Raw genomic sequence first — 14,373 nt, 5'->3', positions numbered from 1 at the left:
AACCCAACATTGTTTCCTAGGCCAATTTAGTTGACCGCAACGCTTCTGAATTGTTGTTGACTTGTTGTGTGGCTCGTGGCATGTGTCATATAAGTCTACCGCTCTTAACTCACTCTCTGTCTCCCTCTCTTTGTCTCCCTCTCCCTCTCTCTCTGTCTAAGTTTCTCACTCTCTGCGATCGTCTCGCGTGTGTATAAAAGCAACTGTCGATGGGTAGCCAGAGCATTAGACAACAGTCAGTTGACGCGTGCGCAGCAGCAGCCAGAGAAAAAGAGAGAGAGAGAGAGAGAGCAAGAGAGTCGACTCCAAGTCCAGCATCCAGTTAAATCCACATCCAAGCAGCCACCACATGAAGTGCTTTGTAAGCTGAGCCAGGACATCAAATCATCAAATGTGGATTAATCCTCTTTCCTCTTTCCGCTTTCTGCTTTCGCAGTTCGTTTTTCTTTCGGCCACGTTGCTGGCGAGTTGCCAAATGACGTTGGCAGCGACGCAGGATCAGGAGCAGGTTGCTTCGTCGCCGGATCCGTCGGCGTCGGCTGATCAACTGAGTGCAGCCAGCAATTATGCGCCGCTGCAGGAGAAGAAACAGGAGAAGCGCTATGTCGGTGGATACGGTGGTTACGCTGGCTACGGCGCTGGAGCCGGCTACGGAGCTGGCTACGGCAACACTTACGGCGGATACGGCAGCAACTACGGCGCCTACGGCGGATACGGCTCCGCCCTTGGCACTCCAGGCTACGGCACAGGAGTCGACAGCTACTACAATCCCTACGGCGCACGTGGCTACGGACTAGGTGAGTTTATATAGTTATATATGTAGTTATATTCACATCGATCTGAATGAACAGATGAAGGGAATTCCATTAAAGTCATCTTTGAGATTTGAATATATGTATATTTTAACATATATATATTGTAGTTTAGATAGTAGTTTCAGATCGATGTGAATATAACTATATAATCTATTTATATATATATATATATATAATCTATTTATATAGTTATATTCACATCGATCTGAATGAACAGCTGAAGGAAATTCCAAGCATTTGGAATATAAAGTCATCTTCGCCTGTCTCTGCCTCAGAAACACATTCGAAATCTTTGATATTTTAACATTTATTTTAAGATACATATAGCTTAAGAGATTATATAGTTATATTCACATCGATCTGAATAGAGGGAATTTCGAGCACCTTCAGCGGAAAGCATATAAAGTTATCTTCGACTGTCTCTACTTTAGAAAAACATTCGAAATCTTTGAGATTTTAACATATATTATTTTTATATATTGTAGTTTAATAGATTATATAGTTATATTCACATTGATCTGAATGAAGGAATTCCCAAGCACGTTCAGCTAAAAGGAATATAAAGTTATCTTCGACTGTCTCTACTTTAGAAACTCATTCGAAATCTTTGAGATTTTAACATATATTTCATTTTTTTTCTACTTTTTCCGACTTTCTATGAATCGTCATTTTTCAAGTATATACACACATACCAGCAACAATTTTCTTTGAAAATTTCAATGCGATTGAAGAAACACATTTGATATCTTTGAGTTTTTAAGATCTAGCGACACATTTTACTTTATTTCTGTGTTTTTCCTACTTTTTTCGACTTCCTATAAAGCGTAAAGATCGTAATTTTTCAAGAATTCTCAGGCACACTCATAGCAGCAAAAGCATTCCTATAGAATTCTGAAAATTTCAATACGATTCCATAAAATACTTAAGTAAAGAAAATTTTTTTTTTAATCCTGAAAATTGAATTCTGAAAATTGCAATTCGATTTCCTGACATACTTAACAGAAATCTCAATTTTATTGAATCCGAAAAATTTCAAGACAATTCCATAAAATAGTTAATTAAAATTTCATTTTTATTAAATCCTAAATACTTAACTAAAATTACATTTTTATTGCATTCGAAAAAAATCAAGTACGATATAAAAAGAATTGCAAAAATTACTTCAAGAATGCTATATGAGTTTATAAATATGTAAAATTTATTCAAACAAAAATTCTACAGGTCAAAACGGAAAAAAGTTATGGTATAAGCTGAAATAATAATATTTCCGACACTTTACACCAATCACATTTTTTTACCAAGATGACATATTTTAAATTTATCCTTAATTTTTTTTTCTAAAATTTTCTATAATAACACATTTTCTGTGAATGTTAAAAATTTCATGACGATTGTACCTCACTTAAAATTAAATTCATAGATTACCAATTATTTCTCTGACTAAGATTGAGTCAAAATACAATTTTAAAAAGAGTTTTTTTTAAATTATATATATTTATTTTCTGCTATTTTCTTTCACTACCGATAATCGTAATTTTTTTTAAATTTTAAGCATCCATAATTCTTTACAATTTCAATCGCAATCGCAAACTTTAAATTTATTCTCGAAAATATCTAAGCCAGTAGCTCAGATTGTAATTTTGTTCTTGCAAATAATTTAAAATTAATCCAGAATCAATTATATAATTTTCCACTTCATTTTTAATGCTGTCAAGTATCTCGAAGTTGAGCAGACGCAAAACTGTTGCGCTTGCCCACTTCTTACTTGTACTTCTACTCCACAGATGGCGCTGCTGGCTATTGCCAAAGCCCACTTCTTACTTGCACTTATAATTACAACTGTCACTCCACAGATGGCGCTGCTGGCCATAGCCAAAGCCCCCTCATAACTTCTTCTAATTGCAACTTCTACTCCACAGATGGCGCTGCTGGCTATGGCGGCTATGGCTCCGCCTTGGGCTACGGCTCGTCCGCCTTGGGCGGCTACGGCTCCTCGCTGGGCGGCTACGGCTCCTCGCTGGGCGCCGGCGGCTACTATGGCAGCGGCTACAACTCGAATCCCTATGCGCTGTCCTACTACAATTCGCGTCTGGGCGCCGCTGGCACCGGGTATCCCTACTACAACACACGCTTTGGCGCCGGCGGCTATCCGTCGAGCTATTACAGCAGCAACTACGGCAACAGCGTTGTGGGCGGCGGTCTGGGGGCGTTGGGCGGTGTACCGCCTTTGGGCGCCGGCGCCGCTGGCTACAATTATGGATCCGGCATCTCGGGCACCGTCTACTAGGCCACAATGGATCCGATCCGATCCGATCCGATCCGATCCGATTGATCATTCATTCATCACATCGCGCGCGTTGAACACATTTTTTAAGCATAGTGCAATTTACTTTTTTTTTTCTCTCTCCCTCCCTCCCTTTCCTCCCCCGCCTCTCTATAATGATAATATGTATGTAATATTTTTTTTTTCTAACTTAATAATTTTAATATGTTAAAAGAAATGAAGCAAAGCTCCAAATTCGCTACAGTTTTTTTTTTGTTCACAAAGTTAGTTAAAAACATTTACAAGAGAGAAAAAGACAGATTTACACGTAGGCACCGTGTTTGTCTTTGATCACCCAGAAGGAGTCGACGATCTTTCCGTCCTTGTCATCGGAGACCTGTTCAAAGTACAAGTGAGTGGCGTTGTGTGCCTTCAACCGAGTGTAACCGTAATCCTGTAGAGAAATAATATGCAAATGGCGAAAGTTTGTTAAAAACGAAGTTGGCAACATTCATGCAATTGGTTGGCAACACATCGGTAAGGCTGTCAAGCGCTTGGCAACATTCATGCAATTGGTTGGCAACACCTCGGCAACGCTGTCAAGCGCTTGGCAACATTTCTAGTCACATTGCCAACGTAGGCGTAGCTGACTGGAAACATTTGCTAATATTAGGGAATAGTCTCCATCGCTTGCTAATATTTACTGTATTTATCGGATATATGGAATTCAATAACTATGGCTAAACTTTGAGCAACATTTGCTGGTCAACAGCTTCGCAATATTTCAAGTCACTTTGGCAACATTTGCAAACATTCGGGAACAGCATCAACCGCTTCGCAACATTGTCAGCATTTACCGGATAAATTCATTTACAAACATATGCGCAAATAAATTAGCAACATTTTCGGAATTCATCACATGAATAATAAATAGTAACTAGACTACATTTATCGGACTCGCAAAAAGCGATTGAGTTGGCAACATTTGCTGCACTTGGCATTGCATTGGCAACATTTCCAACCTCTCGCCTTCAATTCGACTTACATTGGCAACACTTGCTGGGAACATTTGCTGCACTTCTAAATACATACTAAAACCAATTGGCTACAATTTCAACATCTTCGCAATATTTCAAGTCATTTACATAGGCAACGTTTTCAAACATATAAAATCGTACTAGCATAAAACCGATTAAGTTGGCAACATTTTCTGCACTTCTCAACATTTCCAGCAAAAGACGATTCAGTTGGCAACATTTTCTGCCTTGGCAACATTGCCAAGCGCTTGCCATCAATTCGAGTCACATTGGCAACACTCGCTGCACTTATCGATAATGAAAAGCAAAACAAAGAACAGATGGCAACGCTGGCGAAACTTACATTGCTGTGGAAGGCATTCCATTCGGGCAAAACTTTGGAGAAGGGTTCACGATTCTCATTGCATCCCGCAGAGCCAGTGATGATCTGTATGGGCGCCTTGGGATTCGTATAAGGCGCCTCAGCACTGCCGTTGTACACCTTGAAGTCGTAAATGGGCCAGAGACGTGTGTAGAAATGTTCATGGGCAAAGAACTCGACATCGACGCCATGTTTGTAGAAGAGATCCTCGAGGCCAAACCACTTCAATGTGGGCAATCCCTGGCGTATGTACGTCTCCAGTTGGCCATTGCAATCGTATTCCTTGTCGTCGCTGCAGTACATCGGCCGATGGCCATAGGTAATGATCCACGGACGCTTGGCCCGATTCTCAGGGAGATTCGCCTCGGCCAGATCGCGTTCCAGCCAGTCGAATTGTTTGGTCAGCAGCTTCATGCCGTAGTTGAAGAAGTAATACACCTCCGTGGAGAAGGAGACAAAGTGAATGGGGCCCATGTTGAAGCTGTACCACAAGCTGTCGCCATTCCCTGGCATATTGAAGCGTGCGCGATAATTCGAGAAGTTGCTGCATAAAAGAGAAGGAAAAAGAGTTTTTAGAATGCGAAAGAGGAAGAGAAGGCAAAATTTGTGAGACAGCAAATCGAAGTGTATTCAACTTATCGTGCTGATTGCTAACTTCTAACAGGAAGCTAACGGGTATTTAGTAGTTAGTTAATGCTTTATTATTACTATTTCTCTTCGTGATTGCCAAGAAAAGAAAGAAGACTTTTCAGAATACGTAAAAGATGGCGAATTTGTGAGACACAAAATGTGGATGTATAAATTAAAGTGTATTTAGTAGTTAGTTAATCCTTCATCAAAGCCAATAACTAACTATTTCTTCTCGTGATTTCCAAGAAGAGAAAGAAGACTTCAGAATGCGAAAGATGAAGAGAAGTCGAATTTGTGAGACAGCAAATCGAAGTGTATTAAACTTATCGTGCTGATTGCTAACTTCTAACAGGAATCTAACAGGTACTTAGTAGTTAGTTAATCCACACAAAATTGAAGTGTATGTAGTGTATGTATAAATTGAAGTGTATTTAGAAGTTAGTTAATCCCTTTTCAAATCCATTAACTTACTATTTCTTTTTTTTTTAGAATTTCAAGAATGCAAAAGAGGAAGAGAAGGCAAATTTGTAAGACAGCAAATCGAAGTGAATCCTGCTAACTTCTAACAGGAATCTAACAGTTATTTAGTAGTTAATCCTTTATCAAATCCACTAACTTACTATTTTTTATACCCGCTACCCATAGGGTAGAAGGGTATTATAACTTTGTGCCGGCAGAAAATGTATGTAACAGGTAGAAGGAGGCATCTCCGACCCTATAATGTATATATCTTGATCATTCAAAAGCCGAGACGATCTAGCCATGTCCGTCTGTCCGTCCGTCCGTATGAAACACTGAATCTCAGAGACTATAAGAGATAGACCTATAAATTTTTTTCGACAGCATTTGTTATGTTTGCACGCAGATCAAGTTTATTTCAAATTATTACCGCGCCCACTTCCGCCCCCGCAAATCAAAAAAATCGAATAACAAGCCTAATTTAAAAGCTAGAGAAGGCAAATTTGTGAGACACAAAATTAAAGTGTATTAAACTTATCGTGCTGATTGCTAACTTTTAACACGAATCTAACAGGTACTTAGTAGTTAGTTAATCCTTCATCATATCCAATAACTTACTATTTCTCCTCGTGATTGCCAGGACAGACCATGTAGGGCACATAGGCGGCCACCGTTTCGATCTGACGCATAAACTCATCGCCCACTCTGGCATCATCCGTGTCCATGTCGTAGGCAAAGTCACCCACATGGATGATGGCATCGTACATGCCCATCTGCGAGTCACGCTGCAGCCGAGCCAAGGATTGGGCATTCTCGTTGCCCATGTCACCGTAAATGGCCAACGACGGCGACCAATTGTCGCCAAGTGGGGGCGTGGTGAATCTATAGATCGCCGACCAGCCGAGATCGCTGCCACAATTGTATTCGTAGCGTGTCTCCGGCTTCAAGGCGGACAACGTGACCTTGTGTATGTATTGAGTGCGCGATTTATTGCCGCCATCGATGAAGCGTTCCCAGCTGCCGCTGACCGAGCTCCACTTGGACTGAGCGTGCTCCACAAAGTTGACGATCGAACCGTTGGTGGAGGAGCGCGTCGACCAGGTGACCACAATCTCCTGCAAGTTCTCTGCAAAAACGAAAGAGTAAAACATTGAAATGCAGGTGAGTGTTCAACACGTCGTATGCGTAATTTAACTAGAGTAGATACATATAAGCAAAGACTATATAATACTAATGAGTATATAATACTAATGACTATATAATACTAAAGACTATATAATACTAAAGACTGTATAATACATTATATTATATTATTATATAGCGTTTTTATTTAAGTACTTTGCTGCTACTTAAAAATTTTTGATTGAAAATTAAGGGTTTTTTGTTTATTTAAATTAGAATATTGAAAAATATCGATTTTCAAATTTTGTTGTATAGCTTTTATATAAAAATAACTATAATTTATTATAATACTAATAGTTTTTGATATACGTTTTTTGCTGGTAGTTTTAAATTTTTATTAGGAACTTTAAATGGAAATATTGAGAAATATCGATTTTCAATTTTTTTGTTGGACTAAGTTTTATATTAAAAAAATAAAAATAATATATTTCTTCTAGTTATAATGCCTTATATAAGATTATTATATAGTATTTGATATAATTGAAAAGTAACACTGATGTTTTTTTTTTATATAAATAGGAATATTGAGAAGTATCGATTTTTAATTATATAAGAGTTGGATTATAACTTTTGTTGAAAAATAAAAATAATATATTTTTTTTTAAGTATAATTCATTATATTACATTATTATATAGCCTTTTTATAGTAAGTTATTTGCTGTTACTTTAAAATTTTTAATCGAAAAGTAACGTTGATGTTTTTATTAGGAATATTGAGAATTAACAATCTTCAAAATCTGTTTTGTTTAAGAGTTGGATAATAAGTTTTATATAAAAAAAATAATATAATTCTTCAAATTGTTATAATATCTAATTATTTTTCCTTTTACGTAGTATTAGTTGTTATATTATAATTATAATTAATTTTATTATATTATTATATAGTCTTTTCATATAAATTATTTGCTGTTACTTTACAAATTTTAATTGAAAAGTAACGTTGATGTTTTTATTAGGAATATTGATTATAACCCATCTTCAAATTAGTTAGTATAAGAGTTGTAATTCTCTTTTCTTTTTAGGTAGCATTAATTGTTCTCAACCCAATTCAACCACACGTAAGTAAATAATTCGATTTGAAATGTTTTGCAATAATCGCTTAATACATTTATTTGGTTAACAGGCTTTGTGCATAGTACTAAAATACGAATATAATATCAAAATATATGGATATGGATATGGATAGGAATATGGATATGCATATTAGACGCCGCTGTAGGCGCCATGGCTGTGCTTGATCACCCAGAAGTGATCGATAACAGCGCCCTTTTTGTCATCGGACACCTGCTCAAAGTACAAGTGGCTGGCGTTGTGCGCCTTGAGTCGCAGATAGCCAAAGTCTTGGCTGTGAAAAGCGCTCCACGGTGGCATTCGCTTGAAGAACGGTTCACGTCCCTCCTTATTCCCTGCGGCTCCAGTGATGATGTGCACCGGTGCTCGAGGATTAACGTACGGCTCCGCCAGCGATCCATTGTAGATGGTGTAATTGTAGAGCGGCCACATGCGTTCGTAGCAATGCTCATGGGCCCACAGCTCAACGTCCACGCCGTACTCGTAGAAGAGCGGCTCGAGGCCAAAGAAATTCAGTCCCGGCAATCCTTTGCGCACGATCGTCTCGTGATTGGCACAATCGTCGCCATTGTCATTGCTGCAGTACATCGGACGATGGCCGAAGGTGATGATCCACGGTTGCTTGGCACGATTCTCTGGCTTGGTGGCCTCCATTAAATCCCGTTCGAGCCATTCGTATTGCATCACAATTTGCTTCAGACCGAATTGCGTGAAATAATACACTTCGGTGCTGAAGCTGATGAAGTGCACCGGACCGAGATTGAAGCTGTAGAAGAGATTCTCGTTGCCGCCGGGCATGCTGAAGCGATTGATGTAGTGCGAAAAGTTGCTGCAACAAGGCGAGGCATTAAACCGGGTAACGTAAGCATTACAAGTTCTATTATTACGCTTAAATCTGGATTTTGCTTCTTTTTTCTTCAACGATAATGATTTAGTTTAAGTATGAATAATTTAATACATTTTCAAATGCAAACAATTATGAAATGAATGAAGTTTTGTAAGAAGTAATTAACATTTCTAAAAATAATGAATTTGAATTTGAATAATGAAATTTTGTTAGTTAAGAAAATTCATTTCAAAAAAAGAATAATTAAATTGATTTTTGAGAAGCAAGAAAAAATGAAATTAATTGTATTTTGTTAGTTACAAATCATTTTAAAAAAGAATAATTTAAGGGATTTTTGAGAGGCAACAAAAAAAATAAAATGATTAACGATTTCTTAGCAAAGAAATGACATTTAAAAAAAGAGCAATTAAATAGATTATTGAGAAGCAAGAAATAATGAAATTAATTGTATTTTGTTAGTTACAAAAAATCATTTCAAATATCAATAATTTAAGGGATTTTTGAGAAGCAAGTTAAGAAAAGTCGTTTTAAAAAAGAAATTGTTAATAGATTTTTGAGAAGAAGAAACTAATCAAATGAATTGTGTTTTATTAGTTAAAAAAAAGTAATTCTAAAAGAGAATAATTTCAAAGATTTTTTAGACGAAATAAATGGAGTTTTGTTTGTTTAGAAAAGTCATTTTAAATATATTTGAGAAATATATTTTTGAGAAATATTAAAATTAATCAGGATTTGTTAGTTAAGAAAAGTCATTTAAAAAAAAACTAATTAGTCGATCTTTAAGAAGCAAGAAATAATTAAAAGAATTGTATCTTGTTAGTTAAAAAAGAATCATTAAAAAAAAGAATGATTCAGAAAAAATGAAATGATAAGAAAAAATGAAATGAATTTCGATTTGTTAGTTTAGAAAATTCATGTTAAATACGGGTGATAATTGATTACAATTTAAAATATCTATATTACACATACTAATTTGAAATATATATATTTTAATAGAGCTTAAACCGAGAAGTATTCAAAAAATATATCGTTTAAAAATTTAAAGGTATCTCTTTTTATTCGCACAGATGCAATTCAAATGGCGTTTTCTATTGTGTTCCAAATATTCATAAAAGTTAAAACTCTAAACATTATCGTTGAAGAATATCTGAAACTTTGTCTGGCCAAGGCGAACTTACTATTTCTCCTCGTGGTTGCCAGGACAGACCATGTAGGGCACATAGGCGGCAATTGTTTCCACCTGACGCATGAACTCATCGCCGACGGCGCCATCCTCGTGACACATGTCGTAGGCAAAGTCGCCCACATGGAGGATGGCATCGTATTTGCCCAGCTGCGTCTCCCGCTGCAGTGCTGGCAAAGAGGCGGCATTCTCCACGCCCATGTCGCCATAGATGGCAAGCGAGGGCGACCAATTGCTGTGATTGAGCGGAGTGTGGAACCAATAGATGGCCGACCAGCCCCAATTGCTGCCACAATGATAGCTGTACTTGGTATCGGGTTTCAACTGCGACAGCGTCACCTGTGTGTATGTGTGTGTGAGTGTGTGTGGAGGCAGGTCGATAACATTTGCTGTTGCTGGGGAGGCACGTCGATAGTCAACAACTTACACGATGAATGAACTGTGTGGCCTTCTTTCCTCCACCGTCGACAAAGCGAACGGGTCCTTGAGGTGATTTAACCACTTGATCTAGCTTGCTTCCATCGCTGTACTCGCTGTACTCACAGATCGATTCGTTGGTGTTGTCGCGCGTGTTCCAGGTGACGACAATGTCCAACACGCTTTCTGCACACACAGAGTTCACACATTATTCACAAGCAGACGCCGTTTTTTATGCTTTCACATATTTTATTTAAAATAAGTGACGAATTTTTAACGATTTCTGCGTTCTACAAAACTTATCGTTGTTATCGATAACTCGGACAAATGCAGATCAGTTGTGTATTCTCTATTTTAACACAATATTACATATTGAATTGTAATCGCCGTTTTTGCTTTCAAATTTATTTTATTTGAAATAAGTGACAAAATGTTTAAGGAGTTCTGCGTACTATAAAACTTATCGTTGTTATCGATCACTCGGACAAAAGCAGATCAGTTGTGTATTCTCTATTTAAAACAATATTACATATTGAATTGTAATCGCCACTTTTTTATGCTTTCAAATTTATTTTATTTGAAATAAGTCACAATTTTTTAACGATTTCTGCGTACTGTAAAACTTATCGATCACTCGGACAATTGTGAATTCTTATCTTAAAACAATCTTACGTATTTAATTGTGGTAAAGGAAAAGCTTATAGATATACATTCAAATGCGTGAAATCTGATATTTATGTATCAGACATTCTTTTTGTAGAAAGCTTATTGAAATGCAATTAAAATATTTATTTTATTGCGCTCAGTTTACTTCAATTTAAAAGTATTCCAGCTCGTATTATAAAGGTGTTTAAAGTCACAAACAAAAAAAAGATTCTATTATTTTATACATTTGTCGGATATTATTGACTCGAAGTCAAATCGTACAAAGAAATGCAAATATTTGTTCGCTTCAGCTTTTGTGCATATAAAGAGTGATAATGCAACCTGAATGTTTACACAAAATGAGAAATCAAATAACAAAAGTGAATGTGAAAATGACAAATCATCGTCAGATTTGCGCCTTAGCATAACATTATTTTATAAATTGTCTAATCCATAAAATAAAAAGTGTTTTGTGCCTCAGTTTCGAATACAGTTTGTGTTGCGTTGTACTGGGAATTGGAATTTGCAATTAACAATTTGCAATTGCAGTTGCAGTTGTTTATGGGATTGATTTGTTGATTTGCTATTACAGCTAAGAATGTTTGCTATGTTTTGTTGTTTGTTGTAATACTGCCAAGTTGCTTCATTCAATTAACTATTGTGTGTGTTTGTTTGGTGTGTATCGTAGATTCTCCCGCTTTATAGTTCGCTATAACTTCCGTGCTGCGACTTGATTAGCCAGAACTTGTCAATAATAGCGCCCTGCTGATCATCGGACACCTGCTCAAAGTACAAATGGCTGGCATTGTGCGCCTTGAGACGCGTGTAACCATAGTCTTGGCTATGGAATGCACTCCACTCGGGTATCTTGCCCTTGAAGGGTTCGCGTCCCTCTTTGCAGCCCGCCGAGCCCGTGATGATGTGAACCGGCGCTCGGGGATTCTCATAGGGCGAACCGAGCGAACCGTTGCGCACATTGTAATCATAGATGGGCCACAATCGTTCGTAGGAATGTTCATGGGCCCAGATCGCGACATCCACGCCGTACTCGTAGAGCAGCGGCTCAAGGCCAAACATGTGGACAAAGGGCCAGCCGACGCGCGTCAATGTCTCCGAGTGTGTGCAATCGTTGTCGTTCTCATTGCTGCAGTACATCGGACGATGGCCGTAGATGATGATCCACGGACGCTTGGCGCGATTCTCGGGCCGATTTGCCTCGGCCAGATCGCTCTTTAGCCACTCGTATTGAAAGACCAGCGTCTTGAGGCCGTAGTTGAGGAAATAGTAGACTTCCGTGGAGATGCCAATGAAGTGCACGGGTCCCAGATTGAAGCTATAGAAGAGATTCTCGGTGCCGCCGGGCATGCTGAAGCGTGCGCGATAATTCGAAAAGTTGCTGCAACAATTCAATGTGAGTTTCAAAGATTCAGCAGTCGCTCTGGGACAACTTACAACTTCTCTTCGTGATTGCCGGGCACAACCATGTAGGGCACATAGGCGGCCACCGTTTCGATCTGACGCATAAACTCATCGCCCACTCGCGCATTGTGCGTATTCATATCGTAGGCAAAGTCACCCACATGGATGATGGCATCGTACATGCCCAGCTGCGTCTCCCGCTGCAGTCGTGCCAAGGATTGCGCATTCTCGTTGCCCATATCGCCGTAAATGGCCAGCGAAGGCGACCAATCCGGCTCGGCGCTGGCCAGAGTGCGAAATTGAAATTTTGCCGACCAGCCGTAGCTGCTGCCACAGTGGTACACATAGCTGCTGTTTGCCTGCAGCTCCCTTAACGTCACCTAAATGCAAAGCATTGAGTATGTGGGTGTGTGTGTGAGTATGTTAAGCGTACCCTGTGTATGTATTGCGTCGACTGCTTTTCGCCGCCATCCACAAACTTGTTGGCCTCACCATAGGCGCGCTGCTTGAGATCGCCGAGTCCATATTCGACAACGCTGCTCCTCTCATCATCACTCGACGGCGGAAGGCTGCGCGTCGACCATGTAACGACAATTTCGCTGGCGGTGCGCTCTGGTTTTTTGTTAATTTTTTTTTTTTGGTTGGCGAGTGGCGGCAGGACGATAACGTACGGGAAACAAATGCAAAAAGCAAAAACATTTTGTCAGCCGAAATAAAAACAAACGAACAATTTGTGTGTGCAGCAATTTAAACAATGGAATGTGCAAAGAATAAAGCGTAATTGAAATCGCGCTTACGCACTCTCTTTTTGATTTGTTTTCAATTTTGATGTCTTTCCGTTTTCGATTTTTGTTCTTATTGTGCCTTGCCTATCGCTTAGTGCTGACCTCTAGCTAGATTGCTTATGACTCTTAGGGCAGAGCAGCCACAAAATAGCTAACTGCTATATTACAGATCCTTTAAATAGCCAAATGGCCCCCAACACTGACCCCACATTAGCCCTTTTGTTTGAGTGTGGCCTTATTACCATTTGATAATAATGCCTAACGTCCATCGTCTTTTGTGTGTGATTAATTGCTTATGCTAATAACTTATCAGCAGTGCAGCAGCCGCCTTTAAGTGACGCGCGCGACTTTTTCTTTCTTTTTGTTTACCACTTGTTACTGATATTGTTTCATTAGTGATGCATTTGTGATGTTCTATAATGTTTGTTGAGGCGTAAACCACTGCAACTGCATATTGCATTATTGTGGTTTTGTGGGAGAGAGAATGATGAAGTTGTAATCACGCCATCGACAACAACAACAACAACGGCAACAGTGACCGTTAACTATTGCGCAGCAGTTTTTGGAACAATGGCAACAACAAAAAGCAACTGAGGCAATAATTAAGCTGATATCAGCACGAGAATATGCTGCCGGCAAGTGGTGAGTGATTTTATTATATTTTACAGTTACCATTTCGCGGGGGGCTGCAAAGGCAACAAAGCTCAAGCGTACTTTGTATTTGCGATCCACCCATATTCATGTTTACACTTTTAACACCAATACATATGTACATATCTACATTTTATATACATCTATTTAACTTAAAAATATGAAACGTAATGTAAGGCAACTACGTACCTCCAAATGCTAGATGCACTTGCTCCGGCTGATAGTGAACAATGTCCAGGTCCAATGCATTGTTGTTGCTTTCCGGCTTTATCTCGGCTCTGCAGCTGAAGCAAAGCCCCAGCACAAGGCACAACAACAAGGTCAAATTTACCATTGTGTTTCCCGTCTCTGATTTCCTTCTATTATCTTTGTTGTTGTTTACTCTTTTCTATTTGCTAAGCTATATGCAATAATGGCATTGCTAAATCGGTTCGTTCTATGCAATGCGAACAGCTGATGCCTCGACTATTTTTAGAGTTTGTTTATTAGAAATTGTTCCACAATACTGAATTACTGCAGACGGCAGCAACGAAATTAAATGAACTGAATGTTTCCAGCAATTTATAGACAAAAACAAATACTTGTAATAGCGATGACAAAACATCGAT

At 38.6% G+C, this 14,373-nt stretch overlaps 2 protein-coding genes across 4 annotated transcripts; one reads left to right on the top strand and one right to left on the bottom strand.

Annotated features, from left to right (window-relative positions):
• The first annotated feature begins 212 nt into the window (after positions 1 to 212).
• Positions 213 to 3,138, top strand: LOC133848767 (keratin-associated protein 6-2). The gene is made up of 3 exons (XM_062284459.1): positions 213 to 361; positions 437 to 797; positions 2,735 to 3,138. The coding sequence occupies exons 1-3, from the start codon at positions 350 to 352 to the stop codon at positions 3,100 to 3,102; spliced, it is 741 nt and encodes a 246-aa protein (XP_062140443.1). The 5' UTR covers positions 213 to 349; the 3' UTR covers positions 3,103 to 3,138.
• A 261-nt stretch (positions 3,139 to 3,399) lies between these two features.
• LOC133848762 (acid phosphatase type 7) lies at positions 3,400 to 14,343 on the bottom strand. Of its 3 annotated transcripts, none has more exons than XM_062284452.1 (4): positions 13,955 to 14,336; positions 6,184 to 6,691; positions 4,459 to 5,020; positions 3,400 to 3,532 (listed from the first exon to the last, which is right to left on the bottom strand). In XM_062284452.1, exons 1-4 carry the CDS (start codon positions 14,097 to 14,099, stop codon positions 3,401 to 3,403), a joined length of 1,347 nt encoding a protein of 448 aa, XP_062140436.1. In that variant the 5' UTR covers positions 14,100 to 14,336; the 3' UTR covers position 3,400. The 3 variants fall into 3 exon arrangements, with proteins under 3 accessions (XP_062140436.1, XP_062140435.1, XP_062140434.1); XM_062284451.1 differs by lacking the exons at positions 3,400 to 3,532; positions 4,459 to 5,020; positions 6,184 to 6,691 and adding exons at positions 7,818 to 8,647; positions 9,844 to 10,187; positions 10,276 to 10,451 and having other exon boundaries at positions 13,955 to 14,337; XM_062284450.1 differs by lacking the exons at positions 3,400 to 3,532; positions 4,459 to 5,020; positions 6,184 to 6,691 and adding exons at positions 10,494 to 12,306; positions 12,363 to 12,709; positions 12,763 to 12,941 and having other exon boundaries at positions 13,955 to 14,343.
• Positions 14,344 to 14,373: the final 30 nt, after the last annotated feature.

The sequence above is a fragment of the Drosophila sulfurigaster genome, chromosome X, assembly GCF_023558435.1.
Source record: "Drosophila sulfurigaster albostrigata strain 15112-1811.04 chromosome X, ASM2355843v2, whole genome shotgun sequence".
NCBI classification, from domain to species: domain Eukaryota; kingdom Metazoa; phylum Arthropoda; class Insecta; order Diptera; family Drosophilidae; genus Drosophila; species Drosophila sulfurigaster.
Note: the sequence above shows the minus strand (reverse complement) of the source record. Positions and strands in the feature narration are given on the sequence as shown.